This window comes from Phyllobates terribilis, unplaced genomic scaffold (assembly GCF_046119375.1).
Source record: "Phyllobates terribilis strain yellow unplaced genomic scaffold, ASM4611937v1 Scaffold_4__5_contigs__length_816908805, whole genome shotgun sequence".
In the NCBI taxonomy this organism is placed as follows: Eukaryota; Metazoa; Chordata; class Amphibia; order Anura; family Dendrobatidae; genus Phyllobates; species Phyllobates terribilis.
In genome coordinates, this window is record NW_027362764.1 from 809085402 (window position 1) to 809109527 (window position 24126).

A 24126-nucleotide genomic window follows, 5' to 3' on the forward strand; every position below is an offset into this window, starting at 1 on the left:
TTCACTCGAGATGAGGCCCGTGACTGACCGGACCAGGAGGTGGTACAGACCAGACCAGACGTAGATGGAGATCAGAGAAGAAAGGAACTTGTTCCAGATGCCGCAGAAAGTGGGATCATTCTGGGAGCGACAGATACAAAGTGACAGAGGGAAAACGAGAAAAGCAAATTGAAAAAACTGTAAAGAGAAAAAAGCGCAAATTGTGTCTTATCTGGTGAAGAGGTGGTGAGAAGTGTTAGAGGTCCGCTCACCTGATAGGGCTGTGCCAGTCACAACTCCTATAGAGGCGTATGGGGGCTGCGGCAGGACCACCAAGAACATCTGTTGCAGTAAATGTGGAATACGGTGGTTTCAAAATCCGGGCATATATAGAGCATTATATTTTTTTTTAATGCTGCTGGCCATCTTTGTATCCCTCACGATGACGAGGTCGCCCTTCTTTTGAATACATGGTCTATATATCCCCTCACTTTTGAGTTGTCTCTTATCCTTGTGGTTTGGTCCTGATGAAGAGGTCTGAAAACCGTGAAAGTCGCTGACATAATAGACGGCATCGCTGCTTCACCGTCGTGCGTCACTGCGGATTTTGAAACCACCGTATTCTTCCACATTTACTGCAACAGAAGGGAGACGAGAGCAGAAGCCTCCGACGCTTCCAGGTTATTCCCAGAATCGCGCACTAGATGTAGATCTATAGACAGAGACAGACCCCAACAAAAAGATTCCTTCATGAACCCTGGGTCTTTCCCATGGCCACCTGTCCCCTGTGTGTCCAGCTTCACAAAGATAAATGGGTGGTCCTGCTACCAGGCAGCACCTGCTTCTCCCCAGTGCTGCGGAGCCCTCTATCTCCTGCGAGTTCCTGGTCTGCCCCAGCTCTCACAGCTGGCTGATAAATGAGGACAATAGCACAGGCCTTCCAGCATTCTATGCCATACTGTGCTCAGCCCTGCTGCTTCCACCACATGCGGCACATCATACAGCGAGGGGGCGGCGAAACCCCAGAGGCCACGGCATACAGCGAGGGGGCGGCGAAACCCCAGAGGCCACGGCATACAGCGAGGGGGCGGCGAAACCCCAGAGGCCACGGCATACAGCGAGTAGGCGGCGAAACCCCAGAGGCCACGGCATACAGCGAGGGGGCGGCGAAACCCCAGAGGCCACGGCGAACAGGGAGGGGGCGAAACCCCAGAGGCCACGGCATACAGCGAGGGGGCTGCGAAACCCCAGAGGACACGGCGAACAGGGAGGGGGCGAAACACCAGAGGACACGGCGAACAGGGAGGGGGCGAAACACCAGAGGACACGGCGAACAGGGAGGGTGTAAGAAATAGGAAAGGAGAGCCCTGGAGATGCAGAGATGTATTGTGGTTGAGAACAGAGGAGATGTGGAGGAAGAGAAGGCATTTCTAAACTTACAGGGTAAGTGGCTGCTCCATGCACCGGCTCCAGAGAATACTGTCGACTGTACTTTGGTAGGGTATGGGTTGGACTACTGTCATTCAGCATGAGGGGTCTGAAAGAGAAGAGGAAAAAGAGTTATTGTCCAGCAGGGTCGCCATCAGGGCATTACTGCCCTTACTGGCGTGTGTGGCCCGGTGAGCAGAGGGGGCCCAGTTGGGCCCCAGCGGCAACATTCTGCTGGTTCACTTACAGTGAACATGTGTCCAAGGACGCAGAATATTTATGCTGCTTTTCACCTGGATACAGGTGTACACCACACACACACAGATCTGCCGCTTCTCCTCTGGATACAGGCGGACACATCACACACAGAGCTGCCGCTTCTCCTCTGGATACAGGCGGACACATCTCACACAGATCTGCAGCTTCTCCTCTGGATACAGGCGGACACATCACACACAGATCTGCCGCTTCTCCTCTGGATACAGGCGGACACATCACACACAGAGCTGCCGCTTCTCCTCTGGATACAGGCGGACACATCACACACAGAGCTGCCGCTTCTCCTCTGGATACAGGCGGACACATCACACACAGAGCTGCCGCTTCTCCTCTGGATACAGGCGGACACATCACACACAGAGCTGCCGCTTCTCCTCTGGATACAGGCGGACACATCACACACAGAGCTGCCGCTTCTCCTCTGGATACAGGCGGACACATCACACACAGATCTGCCGCTTCTCCTCTGGATACAGGCGGACACATCACACACAGATCTGCCGCTTCTCCTCTGGATACAGGCGGACACATCTCACACAGATCTGCAGCTTCTCCTCTGGATACAGGCGGACACATCACACACAGATCTGCAGCTTCTCCTCTGGATACAGGCGGACACATCACACACAGATCTGCCGCTTCTCCTCTGGATACAGGCGGACACATCACACACAGAGCTGCCGCTTCTCCTCTGGATACAGGCGGACACATCACACACAGAGCTGCCGCTTCTCCTCTGGATACAGGCGGACACATCACACACAGAGCTGCCGCTTCTCCTCTGGATACAGGCGGACACATCACACACAGAGCTGCCGCTTCTCCTCTGGATACAGGCGGACACATCACACACAGAGCTGCCGCTTCTCCTCTGGATACAGGCGGACACATCACACACAGAGCTGCCGCTTCTCCTCTGGATACAGGCGGACACATCACACACAGAGCTGCCGCTTCTCCTCTGGATACAGGCGGACACATCACACACAGAGCTGCCGCTTCTCCTCTGGATACAGGCGGACACATCACACACAGAGCTGCCGCTTCTCCTCTGGATACAGGCGGACACATCACACACAGAGCTGCCGCTTCTCCTCTGGATACAGGCGGACACATCACACACAGAGCTGCCGCTTCTCCTCTGGATACAGGCGGACACATCACACACAGAGCTGCCGCTTCTCCTCTGGATACAGGCGGACACATCACACACAGAGCTGCCGCTTCTCCTCTGGATACAGGCGGACACATCACACACAGAGCTGCCGCTTCTCCTCTGGATACAGGCGGACACATCACACACAGAGCTGCCGCTTCTCCTCTGGATACAGGCGGACACATCACACACAGAGCTGCCGCTTCTCCTCTGGATACAGGCGGACACATCACACACAGAGCTGCCGCTTCTCCTCTGGATACAGGCGGACACATCACACACAGAGCTGCCGCTTCTCCTCTGGATACAGGCGGACACATCACACACAGAGCTGCCGCTTCTCCTCTGGATACAGGCGGACACATCACACACAGATCTGCCGCTTCTCCTCTGGATACAGGCGGACACATCACACACAGATCTGCCGCTTCTCCTCTGGATACAGGCGGACACATCTCACACAGATCTGCAGCTTCTCCTCTGGATACAGGCGGACACATCACACACAGATCTGCAGCTTCTCCTCTGGATACAGGCGGACACATCACACACAGATCTGCCGCTTCTCCTCTGGATACAGGCGGACACATCACACACAGAGCTGCCGCTTCTCCTCTGGATACAGGCGGACACATCACACACAGAGCTGCCGCTTCTCCTCTGGATACAGGCGGACACATCACACACAGAGCTGCCGCTTCTCCTCTGGATACAGGCGGACACATCACACACAGAGCTGCCGCTTCTCCTCTGGATACAGGCGGACACATCACACACAGAGCTGCCGCTTCTCCTCTGGATACAGGCGGACACATCACACACAGAGCTGCCGCTTCTCCTCTGGATACAGGCGGACACATCACACACAGAGCTGCCGCTTCTCCTCTGGATACAGGCGGACACATCACACACAGAGCTGCCGCTTCTCCTCTGGATACAGGCGGACACATCACACACAGAGCTGCCGCTTCTCCTCTGGATACAGGCGGACACATCACACACAGAGCTGCCGCTTCTCCTCTGGATACAGGCGGACACATCACACACAGAGCTGCCGCTTCTCCTCTGGATACAGGCGGACACATCACACACAGAGCTGCCGCTTCTCCTCTGGATACAGGCGGACACATCACACACAGAGCTGCCGCTTCTCCTCTGGATACAGGCGGACACATCACACACAGAGCTGCCGCTTCTCCTCTGGATACAGGCGGACACATCACACACAGAGCTGCCGCTTCTCCTCTGGATACAGGCGGACACATCACACACAGAGCTGCCGCTTCTCCTCTGGATACAGGCGGACACATCACACACAGAGCTGCCGCTTCTCCTCTGGATACAGGCGGACACATCACACACAGAGCTGCCGCTTCTCCTCTGGATACAGGCGGACACATCACACACAGATCTGAAGTGGGTGTTGGAGATGGTTTTACCACTCACATTTTCCGTTTCATCCCCAAAATCCGGTTGGATTGGACCAGAGAAATGAGGAACTGGATGAGCTGAAAAAAAAAAAAAAAAGGAAGAAGAGGTTAATGTGAATGGGCCTGGCCAGCATGGCCGAGCACAGCAGTCACACAGTTATGATCTAGCAGAGGTCTTCCAGGGCATGCTGGGAGCTGTAGTGATAGTCCTTCGAGGCGTTCACCTTATTCACCACCTTCTGCTGCTGGGCATGCTTCTGGCGCAGACTGGCCACCTCTCTCCAGAGAGCTTCATTCTCACTGTGGGAGGAACATCAGATCATTAACGGGTGACAACCTCAGTGACAGCTGTCATGGCGGCTTTGTTGTCACCCAGCTTTCACAAAACATCAAGTAGGACAAGTTATGTGGGTGGTGAGATACGGGTCACTCACTGCTTCATGGCCAGCAGGCGGCAGTCGATGGTCTCCTGCTTCCCCTTCATGACTTGCACGTCCGTCAGCAGCTTACTGACATTGTCCTGATGAACTTTCACCTCCACCGTTTTGGTTCCCGACAGCTGAGATAGAAGAGATGACGTCATGCAAGTGTGAACATGAAACCCACCTCCGACCCCCGAACCATGACCCTCAGACCCACCACCACCCCATCGCCCGCATCCGCCCGCTGTGTACTCACATTATTGACCTTCCTCTTGATGCTCTCCAGTAAATTCTCATGGCCACGGATGAAATACGGATGCTGGAACTCTGTGTCATCCTTCTCCGGCTTCACGAGACCACCCTGCTCGATGTGGACCACCTTCCGGAAGCCATCTGAGGAAAAGCAAAAGAAGCTTGCATCAGGAGAATGCTGCCCCCTCGGCCGCGGGCTGCCACCCCTGCCCTCTCCCGCACTCACCCCTGCCTAGGCAGCGGGCTGCCACCCCTGCCCTCTCCCGCACTCACCCCTGCCTAGGCCGCGGGCTGCCACCCCTGCCCTCTCCCGCACTCACCCCTGCCCTCTCCCACACTCACCCCTGCCCCCTAGGCCGCGGGCTGCCACCCCTGCCCTCTCCCGCACTCACCCCTGCCCCCCTGCACGCCACCCCTGCCCCCTCTCCCGCACTCACCCCTGCCCCCTCTCCCGCACTCACCCCTGCCCCCTCTCCCACACTCACCCCTGCCCCCTCTCCCACACTCACCCCTGCCCCCTCTCCCACACTCACCCCTGCCCCCTCTCCCACACTCACCCCTGCCCCCTCTCCCACACTCACCCCTGCCCCCTCTCCCACACTCACCCCTGCCCCCTCTCCCACACTCACCCCTGCCCCCTCTCCCACACTCACCCCTGCCCCCTCTCCCACACTCACCCCTGCCCCCTCTCCCACACTCACCCCTGCCCCCTCTCCCACACTCACCCCTGCCCCCTCTCCCACACTCACCCCTGCCCCCTCTCCCACACTCACCCCTGCCCCCTCTCCCACACTCACCCCTGCCCCCTCTCCCACACTCACCCCTGCCCCCTCTCCCACACTCACCCCTGCCCCCTCTCCCACACTCACCCCTGCCCCCTCGGCCGCGGGCTGCCACCCCTGCCCTCTCCCGCACTCACACATGTTCAGCTGCCTCACGAAGCTCGCCATGTTGTTGTGCTTGAAGTACTTGGGGAGAACCTCTTTGGCGAAACATCCCTGGTCAAAGACGTGAAAACTGCTCCCCTCCTGGAGGCAGAAGATGGACATAAGAGGGCGGGCAGGGCAACGGTTAGGCAGAGCGCCGGGGGAGAGCAGGGCAACGGTCAGGCAGAGCGCCGGGGGAGAGCAGGGCAACGGTCAGGCAGAGCGCCGGGGGTGAGGGGGAGCAGGGCAACGGTCAGGCAGAGCGCCGGGGGTGAGGGGGAGCAGGGCAACGGTCAGGCAGAGCGCCGGGGGTGAGGGGGAGCAGGGCAACGGTCAGGCAGAGCGCCGGGGGTGAGGGGGAGCAGGGCAACGGTCAGGCAGAGCAAACCTTTGGGGTTCAGTTGTGTTGGGGCAGTTTGGGGATATTGTATCTCTCCATAGGGCAGCGCACACCTTCTACCATTGTATGATGAGGCAGGTGATGACAATAGACACACTGGGGTCCTTGCAGCGCGTGGCCACAAGCAGGATTCAGCATGGGCAGGGTCACGAGCGGCACGATCACCGGCAGAGCGGCACGTGCAGGGTGACCACCAGGGCGCGTGCATCTGGACAGTGAGGAGTGCAGTAGGATCAGCAGACAATCAGCTCGGAGCAGACGGCCTCCTCCTCCTCCCCGCTGGGCCCCGGCCAGACCGCTACTTGTGGCAGGAACATCACACCCCCGGAGCAGAGTAATGATAACCATGTGTGAGCGGGGAGATCACTTTACAGCGCTGCACTTGGCGCAGGACACAGGAAATATACAATGAGGAGATGACCGAATGGAGAAATGTGAAACCCGATCCAAACCGGATCAACAGCGGTCATCGACTCCCGGGAAAACCTGTGATACTCATTACCCAACAGAGGCGGACAACAGAGAACAATAGCAGTCTCCAACTTGTAGGTGCACGAGGTCCGTGATCTGGTCTGGCGCGCCCCCCCCCCCCCTGCACGAGGTCCGGTCTGCCCCCCCCCCCCCCCCCCCCCGGTCCGTGATCTGGTCTGGCCCCCCAGCACGAGGTCCGTGATCCGGTCTGGCCCTCACATGATCCCAGCACCAGAGGATATTTCAGGAAGGAGAACATGCGATGGGAGCCTGGTCCGGAGCGTCAGGACCCTCAAGATAATGTTCATGGTGAATGACGGCTGTACTTATGCGGAGATAGAGGAGAAGAACACGTGGTCTTCAGCCACAATCATATGACTGTAGATATTGGGGGAGTGGGAGGAGGCAGAGGGGCAGTCGTACACACTTCTGGGGTCACTCACCAAGGCTATGCTTGGTGTGACCCAGGGACACTATACTTACTGGACTCCAGCATATCAGGGGGTCTGTCTCCGGGTCCTCAACCAGACTCCATAACTTGGCCAGGAAGGCAGGGACATTGTTCCCGGTGGCTGCAGCAGCGTGCGCCTCCATCGTCTACTGAGAGGCCGAAGACTGAAGGTTCCAGGAACAGAAGCAGCTGAAAAAGAGAACAAAAGAGACCTCAGGGGATGAGCCAGGCTATAAACACACCTCCGACCAGCAACAACGGCGGAGGCCGGAGGACGCACAACTCAACCCGGACACCAGGTCACCGACATTACAGACTGTGGGCGGGAAAAAGTCTCAGCTCTGAGGAGCGCCGGACCAGGCACAGGCAGAGAGCAACAGAGACTGGGTAACACTGCAGTATCCCCAGCAGGGCACATATATATATAAAATATATAATGGCAGGGTAAGTCCCCTGTATATGCAGTGCTGAGCATAAATGAGTACATCCCTACAGATTGGTCAGAGGACCTTTAGTTTCCTCTCAGAATCCGCACTTTCTATGGACCCCGCACTACAGAACTCTCCACTAAATGTCGTCCACGGACTGCAAACAGGATTTGCTATTTCGCACCCAAAAAAAAGGATCTGATTTAAAAATTCATTCAAGAACATGTTGCAAAAAGGAGTACACCCAAATGAAAGTCTTCAGGGCAAAGCTAGAGTTTAGATCACAAAATTCCCCCCAGGTCAGTGTCATCCTTCATTACACCGGTGTCCAGCAGACGGGCGACTACAAGAGGCCGATACCTAACACGGAAAATGGCACCACAGGGAAGAGAAATGTCACAAGACCAAGAAAGGTGACGGCTACAAGAAGATCAGTGAAGCATTACTGATCAGAGTAACGAAAGTGAGTGATATTATTCATCTCACTGTCATGTTAAGTTAAGGGATAAAAAGTGTTCTAGGAAACTCAGAATTGTCAGAATGTGTTAATTGTTCTTGTGTTCAGTGAGCTATCGATTAAAATCTGACTTTTCACAGGGGGTGTACTCATTTATGCTGAGCACGGTATATAATAATCAGGGCAGATATCAATTTACAGACGTGGACACGATTTTTGGTCCCTTCTGGTAAAGTTAAAACCCCCCTCTGATCGCTGAAATAACCGGACACCAACAGAGGGATCATCCGTGTGACCTAGCGTGCACCAGTGATGAGGAGCAGACGACGCGTTTCTGCTTCTCACCTTGTACATTTTTGTTCAACAGGAAAAAACAAACAAACACACATTTACTGCCCCAGACGCCGACGCCCCTAGCGCCCCGGACGCCGACGCCCCTAGCGCCCCGGACGCCGACGCCCCTAGCGCCCCGGACGCCGACGCCCCTAGCGCCCCGGACGCTGATGTTGCCGCACGACCTTGTGAGGCACTCGCTGCACACAGACTATTTTGTGCCTCAGTGAGACTTCTGCCCCCGTCCACAGGTGTTTTGCTGTGTCTGAGGTGTGGAGGCGTCTTCTCCAGACTGCAGGTCTCCGCTCCGTCCACAAATGTTCTGTAGGATTTAGATCAGGGCCATAGAAGCCTCTTCAGAAGAGTCCAATGCTTTGCTCTTATTCTTGGATGGTTTTAGCGGTTTTGGGTCATTCTCCTGTTGGAAGAGCCATGATCTGCGGCTCAGACTGAGCTTTCTGCCACTTGGCAGCACATTACTCTCCAGAATGCCTGGGTAGTCATGAGATTTCATTGTACCCTGCACAGATTCAGGAACCCCTGTGCCAGATGCAGCAGAGTTGTCCAGAACATCCCCGAGCTCCTCCATGTGCCAGATGCAGCAGAGCCGCCCCAGAACATCCCCGAGCTCCTCCATGTGTCAGATGCAGCAGAGCCGCCCCAGAACATCCCCGAGCTCCTCCATGTGCCAGATGCAGCAGAGCCGCCCCAGAACATCCCCGAGCTCCTCCATGTGTCAGATGCAGCAGAGCCGCCCCAGAACATCCCCGAGCTCCTCCATGTGCCAGATGCAGCAGAGCCGCCCCAGAACATCCCCGAGCTCCTCCATGTGTCAGATGCAGCAGAGCCGCCCCAGAACATCCCCGAGCTCCTCCATGTGCCGGACGCAGCAGAGCCTCCCCAGTATGTCCCCGAGCTCCTCCATGTGCCGGACGCAGCAGAGCCTCCCCAGTAACCCCGAGCCCCTCCATGTGCCGGACGCAGCAGAGCCTCCCCAGTAACCCCGAGCCCCTCCATGTGCCGGATGCAGCAGAGCCTCCCCAGTAACCCCGAGCCCCTCCATGTGCCGGATGCAGCAGAGCCTCCCCAGTAACCCCGAGCCCCTCCATGTGCCGGATGCAGCAGAGCCTCCCCAGAACATCCCCGAGCTCTTCCATGTGTCAGATGCAGCAGAGCCGCCCTAGAACATCCCCGAGCTCCTCCATGTGCCAGATGCAGCAGAGCCGCCCCAGAACATCCCCGAGCTCCTCCATGTGCCAGATGCAGCAGAGCCGCCCCAGAACATCCCCGAGCTCCTCCATGTGTCAGATGCAGCAGAGCCGCCCTAGAACATCCCCGAGCTCCTCCATGTGCCAGATGCAGCAGAGCCGCCCCAGAACATCCCCGAGCTCCTCCATGTGCCAGATGCAGCAGAGCCTCCCCAGTACGTCCCCGAGCCCCTCCATGTGCCGGACACAGCAGAGCCACCCCAGAACATCCCCGAGCTCCTCCATGTGCCAGATGCAGCAGAGCCTCCCCAGTACGTCCCCGAGCCCCTCCATGTGCCGGATTCAGCAGAGCTGCCCCAGAACATCCCCGAGATCCTCCATGTGCCAGATGCAGCAGAACCGTCCCAGGACATCCCCGAGCTCCTCCATGTGCCAGATGCAGCAGGGCCACCCCAGAACATCCCCGAGCTCCTCCATGTGCCAGATGCAGCAGGGCCGCCCTAGGACATCCCCGAGCTCCTTCATGTGCCAGATGCAGAAGGGCAACCCCAGAACATCCCCGAGCTCCTCCATGTGCCAGATGCAGCAGAGCCGCCCCAGAACATCCCCGAGCTCCTCCATGTGCCAGATGCAGCAGAGCCGCCCTAGAACATCCCCGAGCTCCTCCATGTGTCAGATGCAGCAGAGCCGCCCTAGAACATCCCCGAGCTCCTCCATGTGCCAGATGCAGCAGAGCCGCCCCAGAACATCCCCGAGCTCCTCCATGTGCCGGATTCAGCAGAGCTGCCCCAGAACATCCCCGAGCTCCTCCATGTGCCAGATGCAGCAGAACCGTCCCAGGACATCCCCGAGCTCCTTCATGTGCCAGATGCAGCAGGGCCACCCCAGAACATCCCCGAGCTCCTCCATGTGCCAGATGCAGCAGGGCTGCCCTAGGACATCCCCGAGCTCCTCCATGTGCCAGATGCAGCAGAGCCGCCCCAGGACATCCCCAAGCTCCTCCATGTGCCGGACACAGCAGAGCCGCCCCAGAACATCCCCGAGCTCCTCCATGTGCCAGATGCAGCAGAGCTGCCCCAGGACATCCCCGAGCTCCTTCATGTGCCAGATGCAGCAGGGCCACCCCAGAACATCCCCGAGCTCCTTCATGTGCCAGATGCAGCAGGGCCACCCCAGAACATCCCCGAGCTCCTCCATGTGCCAGATGCAGCAGGGCTGCCCTAGGACATCCCCGAGCTCCTCCATGTGCCAGATGCAGCAGAGCCGCCCCAGGACATCCCCAAGCTCCTCCATGTGCCGGACACAGCAGAGCCGCCCCAGAACATCCCGAGCCCCTCCATGTGCCGGATTCAGCAGAGCTGCCCCAGAACATCCCCGAGCTCCTCCATGTGCCAGATGCAGCAGAGCTGCCCCAGAACATCCCCGAGCTCCTCCATGTGCCAGATGCAGCAGAGCTGCCCCAGAACATCCCCGAGCTCCTCCATGTGCCAGATACAGCAGAACCGTCCCAGATCATCCCCGAGCTCTTCCATGTGCCAGATACAGCAGAGCCGCGCCAGATCATCCCCGAGCTCTTCCATGTGCCAGATACAGCAGAGCCGCCCCACATCATCCCCGAGCTCCTCCATGTGCCAGATGCAGCAGAACCGTCCCAGGACATCCCCAAGCTCCTTCATGTGCCAGATGCAGCAGGGCTGCCCTAGGACATCCCCGAGCTCCTCCATGTGCCAGATGCAGAAGAGCCGCCTCAGAACATCCCCGAGTCTGGCTTTTTACGATTTGCTTTCAGTGGTTTCCTTCTTTGTTGTCTTTCATGGAGTCCACTTTAGCCCTGACAGCACTGATGGACCGGGTCCTGGAAGGTCACCTCTGATCTCTGTGGTTCCCATTCGTATTATCCATCTCCTGAATTTATCATCAGTTTTTATCTTGCGACTTCCGTGTCTTCCGTGGGTGTAATACTACTCAGACAACACAGGCTGAGGGTAAAACAGTGCGGCAATACTTTATGGAACCACAAAGCGGACAATAAAACACATAGAATAGTCCCAGCAAATACCCAAGATGGTGGAACATTACACAGTCTCACCCTTCCTTCTCCGCCCGCCTGGGATAGAACAGCTGCGACTTTGGAGACTTCCAGGGCCGACTACCTCAACCAGTGGCCCCCCGCTTTTGGTGGGCCCCCACAGAGAGAAGGTAGCGGCAAGCTTAGGAAGCTAGCAGTCCATCGAGGTACAAGGCCAGGAGACCCGAAGGTCCCAACCTGGCCTCAGAGTTTCCAGATGACCGGCGGGTCCCAATCTGGCTTCTCCGAATGTCTCCATGAGTTCCAGGTGACCGGAGGGTCCCTCCTGGCAACCCCAAACAATATATCCATGGGGCCAGGTGACTTTTTCGTCCCAACCTGGTCTCACCAAATGTATCCATGGTCTCCCTGATAGTTAATGGAGCAGATACGTATCTTTCCAGTTAGGGCCGATACCCTTAGGGTAGAATCATGTAAAAATCCAAATCTGTGTCTCTTTGGATGCCATGCTATCCATCTGCTGTCCTGAAGGATGTCTCTCATTCTCCTTATAAAGTCTTTCTGACTCTCCCTGATTCTGTCTGCAGCACTACAGACATCCCTGTTTATATTTACATCTGTGTAAGGTCATCAGTCACAGGTAAGAGGTAAAGGTGCAGGGCTCACCAGGTCTTATTGTTTGAGATAATCTATTTACATAGTTGGTATCACAGGGGCTATTATAAATAAACATCTAGCTGACTTTTAGTACAATTTGTCATTAGCATAGTAAACATGATTGTTTCCAAACAAATTGAATTCAACAGTCAGGGTTATGCTAATACTGGTCTGTGTTAATCAACTAAAGAAGAACAGGTTAAAAAGTCAACATAAAAATAAAGGTATACTGCTCTTGCCATCAGAAAGTATGTCTGGCATAATTAAGATTTTACGCTGTATCGTCACAGGCCACATCCAGGGAGGTTGTCTACAGCCCCATAGACCTTACGCTTCTTCTGTTACTCGCACTGCTCCAGTCGTCTCCTGCAGGTTGTGACGGGTCAGATGGCTCCAGTGTTTGCAGTGGGGAGGTGAAGGGGCCGGGGATTAGAAATTCACATCTCACTGTGAGTCCAGAAGAAGGCCAGGATGAGGCACAGACTTACACCGAGAGCATGTGACCGTTACCTCGGACTTCTGGGCAGTCAGAAGTCGCAATAACAAGATGGCGGATCAGGACCTGAGTGGCGCTAAGAAGAGGTGAAGACTCACGCTGGTGAGTATAAGCCTAAGGGCAGAGACATTACATTAATGCCACCACTCCAGGGCTGAAATAGAGAAAATGGCAGGAGCGGAGCTTTAAGTCAGGTGATTAATTGTTTATCGCGTTAAATTAGACCTGGATCTAAGCAGAAACTTCTAAAAGTTAGATCTGACCAATTTAAATTTATGTACAAATAGAGCTGTGGCCCGGCTCCCCGATGTGGAGGAGCTAAGATGAAGATGTCCCCGGCCCGGAGGAGGGGCTATGATGAAAAAGTCGGAGAGCAGAAGGGCGAGTATTAGCAGTTGGGACAAAATTTTGACACGGTGGGACTGAGACCCCAAATCATGACTTTCCTGCTGAATCCAGGACGGTTGAGAGCTGTGTCTAATTTAACATATGTACGAGCAAAGATGCGGCCTTGCCCTCCGAGGTGGGGGAGCTATGATGAAGATGTCCCCGCTCCCGAGGAGGACAGGCTCTGATGAAGACATCGGAGAGCAGAGAGGCGAGTATCTGAAGTCAGGACAAAACCCTGACGTGCCGGGATGGCGGGACTGAGCCCTCAAATCGTGACAGTCCCGGTAACCTGGGACGGTTGAGAGCTATGTCTACTGCCCTTCCACACAAACTGAACTCCATCCATATCCTCTCCCATGTACGGTACACATGCTCTATGCACATTCTTAAAGTGAACCTGACAGCTGGTACATGCTCCCAATCCTCAGGCAGCCTGTATCAGATGCTGGCTGTATGAACCCAGCCAGGTATGTTCGGACAGGCGGGTCCCCAGCGGCTTCTCCTTGCCCACTACTACCGAGAGGTCTCTCCCTATATCCAAATTTTAGCAAAGACCTGTCAATTCAAGGCAGCAGACAGAGAATATGCCAAGAACCTGCCAGTCTATTATGTTTTTACTGAACGACGCAGCATCCAGAGTCAGTCATACTTGGCTGAGATTACACAGCCAGTGCCCAAAATATGCGGCCTGTGGATTGGTGGGCACAGGTATCCGCTGTCATTCATTTTAAGCCACACAGATCCATACACTCCAATCAAACAACTGAAGAGACGCCCTCACAAATCACTGAACCTCCTGCTCACTTTCTCTGCCTCTCATAGTAGCAGGAGACATCTCCCCTAACCCTGGCCCTTCTTGTAATAATAAATGTAATTCTTTCTCTACTGCACACAGAAACCCTGCTGATCTCATTAACACTCACAATAACACTGTGCCCTCTGGATCTCCCGGTAAGCGAGTAAAACTCCGACACCCACCATTTCTTCCTTTCCAATTCCCTCAACCTTCTGGCTCTTACTGAAACCTGGATCCAGCAGTCGGACACCACCGCTGCTGTTCGCTCGTATGGTGGGCTACATTTTTCACATCCCCCCAGACCTGAGAGTAGACAAGGTAGAGGTGGTGGTCTGCTCCTTTCATCACCAGGTTATCCCCCCATCCCTCACTTATCCTCCTTCTTGTGAGGTCCGCACTGTCAAACTTTTCCGGCCTTTCTCCGTGCAAGTGGCGGTTGTGTATCACCCTCCAGGCCAATCCCACCCGTTCCTGGATAATTTTGCCACCTGGCTTCCACACTGCCTATCATGTGAAATTCCCATGCTCATCATGAGGGACTTTACCATCCACATTAATGATCCGCTCTCCTTCTGTCTATAATCTTCGCTCTCTCCTTTCACAGCTACTAACTCTCCTACATGAAGATGGTAATACTCCAGTGTATGACTTCACCAACTCCCATCTTGGACTTCTCTTTACTTCTGTCAGTGACAGTCGCCGGCTCAGGACGCCCCACTGACCGCACATACAGAGACCAACCTGTCATCAAAACCCAGCAGCTGAAGAACCATCTAGAGCAGAGGTGGGAATCTTTTTTCATGCCAAGGGCCATTTGGATAGTTATACCATCCTTCGGACAAATTGCGCACTACCTCCGCCCACAAAGAACGTCCTCACGCTGGCACTGGTGTCAGGACATAATCTTTCATTCAGTGTTCAGTAGTGATCAATGCGTGCGCGTACTCGCAGAGCAAGAAGGAATCAATGGGCCGATGGCCGTAAAAATACAGCTGCCGGACCAAGAACTGCGGTCACAAGGAATCTGCCTGGGGACCGGATAAAGGTCATCGAGGCCGAGGGCCTTAGGTTCCCCACCCCTGATCTACACTGATGTTTAGCCCCGATCTCCTCCCTCTCCTGTCCAGGCTCCGCATGGTCACATTATAATAAGACATTGGACAGTGTTCTAGATGAAGCAGCACCAGCTACACGGAGAACGACTCGGCACAGACGGCGATGACCCTGGCACACGGCAAACGTGTTTCCTACAGCGAAGCTCCAGGGGTTTGGGCCTCAGTGGAGAAAATCATCTTTGGCAGAAGATTTCGTCCACTATAAAATTATGATTAAAACTTATAACTCTGCCCTTCACCTCTCCAGTGACTACCACCCTATTCACATCAATGACAATCCTTAACGGACAGCTGTCACTCCCTTTTCAGTCCTTAAGTGCCGCCCCGATCACCGACCTCAGCGTTGCCGATCCAGACAATTATTTCACAGAAAAAAAAGAAATCACCATAACCGACAGGAAATGGTCTCCCAATCCCCAAATATCACAGCTACTCATCCCACCCGCACTCATTCCAGTTCACTTTTCACCTTTCACCTTTGAACAGGTCATAGAGGAAGAAGTTACCCAGCTCCTCGCTTCGTCTCACCCTACAAACTTCACCGGTGACCTCCATTCCCTCACATCTCCTCCTCAGTCTCTCCAGCTTTCACCACCTATCTACAATAATAACTAACCTCTCTCTTTCTTTCCCTCCTTCAAACATTAAGTCATAAACCCATTACTAAAAAATCCATCCCTGGAATAGAAATGCGTTGCTGACTACAGACCGATCCCTAATCTCCCCTCTTCCCTAACTCTGGAACACTTGGACCACTCCTGTCTAATCCGCCATCTCTCAGATAACGCTCTTCTTCACACTTTCCAATCTTAACCCTCTACAGAATCTGCCCTCACTAAAGTCTAGAAATGCTCTCTGCTCCTTGCTGATTCTCCTGGATCTCTGCTGCATCTGACACCAGCTCCTCCTCAATATGCTCTGCTCTATCAGCCTCATGGACAACGATATCTCCTAGTTATCCTCCTACCTCTCTGACCGCTCCGTCACTAGATAACAGCACTTCCTCTCCTCTTCCTGTACTATCAGGGGTTCCTCAGGGTCCCCTATAAAGTGCTGCACCTTCCTACATCTCCTCATCTCTGTCTACCACCCTACCCATCCTTCACGCAGTGCTGCACTGCCCTACATCTGAACCTCATCTATATGTACCACCTACCCGTCCTCTCCACAGTGCTGCACCACCCTACATCTGCTCCTCATTTCTGTCTGTCTCCTACACGTCCTCTCCACAGTGCTGCACCGCCTTACATCTCCTCCTCATCTCTGTCTACCACCTACCCATCCTCTCCACAGTGCAGCACCACCCTACATCTCTTCCCTATCTCTCACTACCACCTACCCGTCCTCTCCACAGTGCTGCATCGCCCTACATCTGCTCCTCATTTCTGTCTGTCTCCTACACGTCCTCTCCACAGTGCTGCACTGCCCTACATCTCCTCCTCATCTCTGTCTACCACCTATCCGTCCTCTCCACAGTGCTGCGCCGCCCTACATCTCCTCCTCATCTCTGTCTACCACCTACCCATCCTCTCCACAGTGCTGCACCGCCCTACATCTCCTCCTCATCTGTCTACCACCTACCCGTCCTCTCCACAGTGCTGCACCGCCCTACATCTCCTCCTCATCTCTGTCTACCACCTACCCGTCCTCTCCACAGTGCTGCACCGCCCTACATCTCCTCCTCATCTCTATCTACCACCTACCCGTCCTCTCCACAGTGCTGCACCGCCCTACATCTCCATCTACCACCTACCCGTCCTCTCCACAGTGCTGCACCGCCCTACATCTCCTCCTCATCTCTGTCTACCACCTACCCATCCTCTCCACAGTGCTGCACCGCCCTACATCTCCATCTACCACCTACCCGTCCTCTCCACAGTGCTGCACCGCCCTACATCTCCTCCTCATCTCTGTCTACCACCTATCCGTCCTCTCCACAGTGCTGCGCCGCCCTACATCTCCTCCTCATCTCTGTCTACCACCTACCCATCCTCTCCACAGTGCTGCACCACCCTACATCTCCTCCTCATCTCTGTCTACCACCTACCCATCCTCTCCACAGTGCTGCACCGCCCTACATCTCCATCTACCACCTACCCGTCCTCTCCACAGTGCTGCACCGCCCTACATCTCCTCCTCATCTCTGTCTACCACCTATCCGTCCTCTCCACAGTGCTGCGCCGCCCTACATCTCCTCCTCATCTCTGTCTACCACCTACCCATCCTCTCCACAGTGCTGCACCGCCCTACATCTGCTCCTCATTTCTGTCTGTCTCCTACACGTCCTCTCCACAGTGCTGCACTGCCCTACATCTCCTCCTCATCTCTGTCTACCACCTATCCGTCCTCTCCACAGTGCTGCGCCGCCCTACATCTCCTCCTCATCTCTGTCTACCACCTACCCATCCTCTCCACAGTGCTGCACCGCCCTACATCTCCTCCTCATCTCTGTCTACCACCTACCCGTCCTCTCCACAGTGCTGCACCGCCCTACATCTCCTCCTCATCTCTGTCTACCACCTACCCGTCCTCTCCACAGTGCTGCACCGCCCTACATCTCCTCCTCATCTCTATCTACCACCTCCCCGTCCTCTCCACAGTGCTGCACCACCCTACACCTCCTCCTCATCTCTATCTACCACCTCCCCGTCCTCTCCACAGTGCTGCACCACCCTACATCTCCTCCTCATCTCTATCTACCACCTACCCGTCCTCTCCACAGTGCTGCACCGCCCTACACCTCCTCCTCATCTCTGTCTACCACCTACCCATCCTCTCCAGTGCTGCACCGCCCTACATCTCCATCTACCACCTACCCGTCCTCTCCACAGTGCTGCACCGCCCTACATCTCCTCCTCATCTCTGTCTACCACCTATCCGTCCTCTCCACAGTGCTGCGCCGCCCTACATCTCCTCCTCATCTCTGTCTACCACCTACCCATCCTCTCCACAGTGCTGCACCGCCCTACATCTCCTCCTCATCTCTGTCTACCACCTACCCGTCCTCTCCACAGTGGTGCACCGCCCTACATCTCCTCCTCATCTCTGTCTACCACCTCCCCGTCCTCTCCAGAGTGCTGCACCGCCCTACATCTCCTCCTCATCTCTATCTACCACCTCCCCGTCCTCTCCACAGTGCTGCACCGCCCTACATCTCCTCCTCATCTCTATCTACCACCTCCCCGTCCTCTCCACAGTGCTGCACCGCCCTACATCTCCTCCTCATCTCTATCTACCACCTCCCCGTCCTCTCCACAGTGCTGCACCACCCTACACCTCCTCCTCATCTCTATCTACCACCTCCCCATCCTCTCCACAGTGCTGCACCGCCCTACATCTCCTCCTCATCTCTATCTACCACCTCCCCGTCCTCTCCACAGTGCTGCACCACCCTACATCTCCTCATCTCTATCTACCACCTCCCCGTCCTCTCCACAGTGCTGCACCGCCCTACATCTCCTCCTCATCTCTATCTACCACCTCCCCGTCCTCTCCACAGTGCTGCACCGCCCTACATCTCCTCCTCATCTCTATCTACCACCTCCCCGTCCTCTCCACAGTGCTGCACCGCCCTACATCTCCTCCTCATCTCTATCTACCACCTCCCCGTCCTCTCCACAGTGCTGCACCGCCCTACATCTCCTCCTCATCTCTATCTACCACCTCCCCGTCCTCTCCACAGTGCTGCACCACCCTACACCTCCTCCTCATCTCTATCTACCACCTCCCCGTCCTCTCCACAGTGCTGCACCACCCTACATCTCCTCCTCATCTCTATCTACCACCTCCCCGTCCTCTCCACAGTGCTGCACCGCCCTACATCTCCTCCTCATCTCTATCTACCACCTCCCCGTCCTCTCCACAGTGCTGCACCGCCCTACATCTCCTCCTCATCTCTGTCTACCACCTCCCCGTCCTCTCCACAGTGCTGCACCGCCCTACATCTCCTCCTCATCTCTGTATACCACCTCCCCGTCCTCTCCACAGTGCTGCACCGCCCTACATCTCCTCCTCATCTCTGTCTACCACCTCCCCGTCCTCTCCACAGTGCTGCACCGCCCTACATCTCCTCCTCATCTCTGTATACCACCTCTCCGTCCTCTCCACAGTGCTGCACCACCCTACATCTCCTCCTCATCTCTATCTACCACCTCCCCGTCCTCTCCACAGTGCTGCACCGCCCTACATCTCCTCCTCATCTCTGTATACCACCTCCCCGTCCTCTCCACAGTGCTGCACCACCCTACACCTCCTCCTCATCTCTATCTACCACCTCCCCGTCCTCTCCACAGTGCTGCACCGCCCTACACCTCCTCCTCATCTCTGTCTACCACCTACCCGTCCTCTCCACAGTGCTGCACCGCCCTACATCTCCTCCTCATCTCTGCCTACCACCTCCCCGTCCTCTCCACAGTGCTGCACCGCCCTACATCTCCTCCTCATCTCTGCCTACCACCTCCCCGTCCTCTCCACAGTGCTGCACCACCCTACACCTCCTCCTCATCTCTATCTACCACCTCCCCGTCCTCTCCACAGTGCTGCACCGCCCTACATCTCCTCCTCATCTCTGCCTACCACCTCCCCGTCCTCTCCACAGTGCTGCACCACCCTACACCTCCTCCTCATCTCTATCTACCACCTCCCCGTCCTCTCCACAGTGCTGCACCGCCCTACACCTCCTCCTCATCTCTATCTACCACCTCCCCGTCCTCTCCACAGTGTTGCACCGCCCTACATCTCCTCCTCATCTCTGTCTACCACTTACCCGTCCTCTCCACAGTGCTGCACCGCCCTACATCTCCTCCTCATCTCTGCCTACCACCTCCCCGTCCTCTCCACAGTGCTGCACCGCCCTACATCTCCTCCTCATCTCTGCCTACCACCTCCCCGTCCTCTCCACAGTGCTGCACCACCCTACACCTCCTCCTCATCTCTATCTACCACCTCCCCGTCCTCTCCACAGTGCTGCACTGCCCTACACCTCCTCCTCATCTCTGTCTACCACCTACCCGTCCTCTCCACAGTGCTGCACCGCCCTACATCTCCTCCTCATCTCTATCTACCACCTCCCCGTCCTCTCCACAGTGCTGCACCGCCCTACATCTCCTCCTCATCTCTGTCTACCACCTCCCCGTCCTCTCCACAGTGCTGCACCACCCTACACCTCCTCCTCATCTCTATCTACCACCTCCCCGTCCTCTCCACAGTGCTGCACCACCCTACACCTCCTCCTCATCTCTATCTACCACCTCCCCGTCCTCTCCACAGTGCTGCACCACCCTACACCTCCTCCTCATCTCTATCTACCACCTCCCCGTCCTCTCCACAGTGCTGCACTGCCCTACACCTCCTCCTCATCTCTATCTACCACCTCCCCGTCCTCTCCACAGTGCTGCACCGCCCTACATCTCCTCCTCATCTCTATCTACCACCTCCCCGTCCTCTCCACAGTGCTGCACCGCCCTACATCTCCTCCTCATCTCTGTCTACCACCTCCCCGTCCTCTCCACAGTGCTGCACCACCCTACACCTCCTCCTCATCTCTATCTACCACCTCCCCGTCCTCTCCACAGTGCTGCACCACCCTACACCTCCTCCTCATCTCTGTCTACCACCTCCCCGTCATCTCCACAGTGCTGCACCGCCCTACATCTCCTCCTCATCTCTGTCTACCACCTACCCGTCCTCTCCACAGTGCTGCACCGCCCTACATCTCCTCCTCATCTCTGTCTACCACCTCCCCGTCCTCTCCACAGTGCTGCACCGCCCTACATCTCCTCCTCATCTCTGTCTACCACCTCCCCGTCCTCTCCACAGTGCTGCACCGCCCTACATCTCCTCCTCATCTCTATCTACCACCTCCCCGTCCTCTCCACAGTGCTGCACCGCCCTACATCTCCTCCTCATCTCTATCTACCACCTCCCCGTCCTCTCCACAGTGCTGCACCACCCTACATCTCCTCCTCATCTCTATCTACCACCTCCCCGTCCTCTCCACAGTGCTGCACCGCCCTACATTTCCTCCTGTGATGCCTGGTATCGTCCCCTGTACAGCGCTGTGGTCTTTGCAGGCGATACAGAAATAACATCATTATTACTATACATACATAATATAAGAGGAGCGATCAGTAGATACATCGTTATCCGGTACCTGGGCTCCCGGCTACTGTGACACTCAAGGGCCCATGGCGATCCGCACACAGGTTGGGGCCCGCGCTGCTCTGGCCGCCGCCATCTTTCTGTGCTGTGACAAGCTGCGCATGCGTGCTCTGCCTCATACTACACTGCGTTTGGAGACTTTGCAGCCGCCACCTTTCTACACCCTGCCACTACCAAGATGGCGTTCGGTGGTTTCCGGCAGAGGAGTGGGCGGAGTCATCACAGGACGGTCATTTCCGGTGTGAAAGCTGCAGAAAAACGTGTTCCCGGCCGGGACCGTGTGCGACTCTAATCAGTGACACAAGCTTCAGCATGAAGAGGCGGAGTACGGGGAGCGCGGAGCCGGTGAGTAGACCACCGACCTCTCCCCCCCTGTACTGAGGAGACTTGAGACCTCTCCCCCCCCTATAATGAGGAAACCGGCGACCTCTTCCCCCCCCCCCCCCTGTACTGAGGAGACTGGAGACCTCTCCCCCCCCCCCCCCCCCCCCTGTACTGAGGAGACTGGAGACCTCTCCCCCCCCCCCCCCCCCGTACTGAGGAGACTGAACTCCTCCTCCCCCCCTCCCCCCTGTACTGAGGAGACTGGAGACCTCTCCCCCCCCCCCCCCCCCCTGTACTGAGGAGACTGAACTCCCCCCCCCCTGTACTGAGGAGACTGAACTCCCCCCCCCCCCCCCCCCCCCTGTACTGAGGAGACTGGAGACCTCTCCCCCCCCCCCCTGTACTGAGGAGACTGAACTCCTCCCCCCCCCCCCCCCCCCTGTACTGAGGAGACTGGAGACCTCTCCCCCCCCCCCCCCCTGTACTGAGGAGACTGGAGACCTCTCCCCCCCCCCCCCCCCCTGTACTGAGGAGACTGGAGACCTCTCCCCCCCCCCCCTGTACTGAGGAGACTGGAGACCTCTCCCCCCCCCCCCCCCTGTACTGAGGAGACTGGAGACCTCTCCCCCCCCCCCCCCTGTACTGAGGAGACTGAACTCCCCCCCCCCCCCCTGTACTGAGGAGACTGAACTCCCCCCCCCCCTCCCCCCCCTGTGCTGAGGAGACTGGAGACCTCTCCCCCCCCCCCCCCCTATAATGAGGAAACCGGAGACCTCTCCCCCTCCCCCCCTGTACTGAGGAGACTGAACTCCTCCCCCCACCTCCCCCCTGTACTGAGGAGACTGGAGACCTCTTTCCCCCCCCCCCCTGTACTGAGGAGACTAAACTCCCCCCCCCCCCCCCCCTGTACTGAGGAGACTAAACTCCCCCCCCCCCCCCCCCTGTACTGAGGAGACTGAACTCCCCACCCCCCCCTGTACTGAGGAGACTGAACTCCCCCCCCCCCCCCGTACTGAGGAGACTGAACTCCCCCCCCCCCCCCCCCTGTACTGAGGAGACTAAACTCCCCCCCCCCCCCCCCCCCCCGTACTGAGGAGACTAAACTCCCCCCCCCCCCCCTGTACTGAGGAGACTAAACTCCCCCCCCCCCCCCCCCCTGTACTGAGGAGACTAAACTCCCCCCCCCCCCCCCCCCCCTGTACTGAGGAGACTAAACTCCCCCCCCCCCCCCCCCCTGTACTGAGGAGACTAAACTCCCCCCCCCCCCCCCCCTGTACTGAGGAGACTAAACTCCCCCCCCCCCCCCCCTGTACTGAGGAGACTAAACTCCCCCCCCCCCCCCCCTCCCCCCTGTACTGAGGAGACTGGAGGCCTCTTCCCCCCCCTCCCCCCTGTACTGAGGAGACTGGAGGCCTCTTCCCCCCCCCCCCCTCCCCCCTGTACTGAGGAGACTGGAGACCTCTTCCCCCCCCCCCCCCTCCCCCCTGTACTGAGGAGACTGGAGACCTCTTCCCCCCCCCCCTCCCCCCTGTACTGAGGAGACTGGAGACCTCTTCCCCCCCCCCCTCCCCCCTGTACTGAGGAGACTGGAGACCTCTTCCCCCCCCCCCTCCCCCCTGTACTGAGGAGACTGGAGACCTCTTCCCCCCCCCCCTCCCCCCTGTACTGAGGAGACTGGAGACCTCTTCCCCCCCCCCTCCCCCCTGTACTGAGGAGACTGGAGACCTCTTTCCCCCCCCCTCCCCCCTGTACTGAGGAGACTGGAGACCTCCCCCCCCCCCTCCCCCCTGTACTGAGGAGACTGGAGACCTCCCCCCCCCCCCCCCTCCCCCCTGTACTGAGGAGACTGGAGACCTCTTCCCCCCCCCCTCCCCCCTGTACTGAGCAGACTGGAGACATCTTCTCCCCCCCCCCCTCCCCCCTGTACTGAGGAGACTGGAGACATCTTCCCCCCCCCCCTCCACCCTGTACTGAGGAGACTGGAGACCTCTTCCCCCCCCCCCCCCCCCGTACTGAGGAGACCTCTTCCCCCCCCCCCCCCCCCCCGTACTGAGGAGACTGGAGACCTCTTCCCCCCCCCCCCCCCGTACTGAGGAGACTGGAGACCTCTTCCCCCCCCCCCCCCCGTACTGAGGAGACTGGAGACCTCTTCCCCCCCCCCCCCACCTGTACTGAGGAGACTGGAGACCTTTCCCCCCCCCCCACCTGTACTGAGGAGACTGGAGACCTCTCCCCCCCCCCCCCCCCCTGTACTGAGGAGACTGGAGACCTCTTCCCCCCCCCCCCCCGTACTGAGGAGACTGGAGACCTCTTCCCCCCCCCCCCCCCCTGTACTGAGGAGACTGGAGACCTCTTCCCCCCCCCCCCCCCTGTACTGAGGAGACTGGAGACCTTTTCCCCCCCCCACCTGTACTGAGGAGATTGGAGACCTCTCCCCCCCCCCCCCTGTACTGAGGAGACTGGAGACCTCTTCCCCCCCCCCCCCTGTACTGAGGAGACTGGAGACCTCTTCCCCCCCCCCCCCCCCCCCCTGTACTGAG

The 24126-nt window shown here is 57.2% G+C and overlaps 2 protein-coding genes across 4 annotated transcripts in view; one reads left to right on the forward strand and one right to left on the reverse strand.

Moving 5' to 3' along the window:
- HSF1 (heat shock transcription factor 1) overlaps positions 1 to 21410 on the reverse strand; it is a 42080-nt gene extending 20670 nt beyond the window's left edge. For 2 of the 3 annotated variants that reach the window (XM_073680087.1, XM_073680085.1), the window contains exons 1-8: positions 21255 to 21410; positions 7227 to 7383; positions 5866 to 5974; positions 4951 to 5087; positions 4707 to 4831; positions 4497 to 4572; positions 4289 to 4350; positions 1420 to 1516 (exon numbers count right to left, since the gene is read on the reverse strand). In XM_073680087.1, the coding sequence (XP_073536188.1) occupies positions 1420 to 1516; positions 4289 to 4350; positions 4497 to 4572; positions 4707 to 4831; positions 4951 to 5087; positions 5866 to 5974; positions 7227 to 7337 (717 nt within the window). In that variant the 5' untranslated portion in view covers positions 7338 to 7383; positions 21255 to 21410. Of the gene's footprint in view, positions 1 to 1419; positions 1517 to 4288; positions 4351 to 4496; positions 4573 to 4706; positions 4832 to 4950; positions 5088 to 5865; positions 5975 to 7226; positions 7384 to 21210 lie in introns of all 3 variants that reach the window. The other variant, XM_073680086.1, reaches the window with a different exon arrangement.
- Positions 21411 to 21451: 41 nt separating this feature from the next.
- The window catches only part of BOP1 (BOP1 ribosomal biogenesis factor), a 53972-nt gene continuing 51297 nt past the window's right edge, over positions 21452 to 24126 (forward strand). The window contains 1 exon segment of the mRNA XM_073680088.1: positions 21452 to 21607. Within this exon segment, the coding sequence (XP_073536189.1) occupies positions 21575 to 21607 (33 nt within the window). The 5' untranslated portion in view covers positions 21452 to 21574.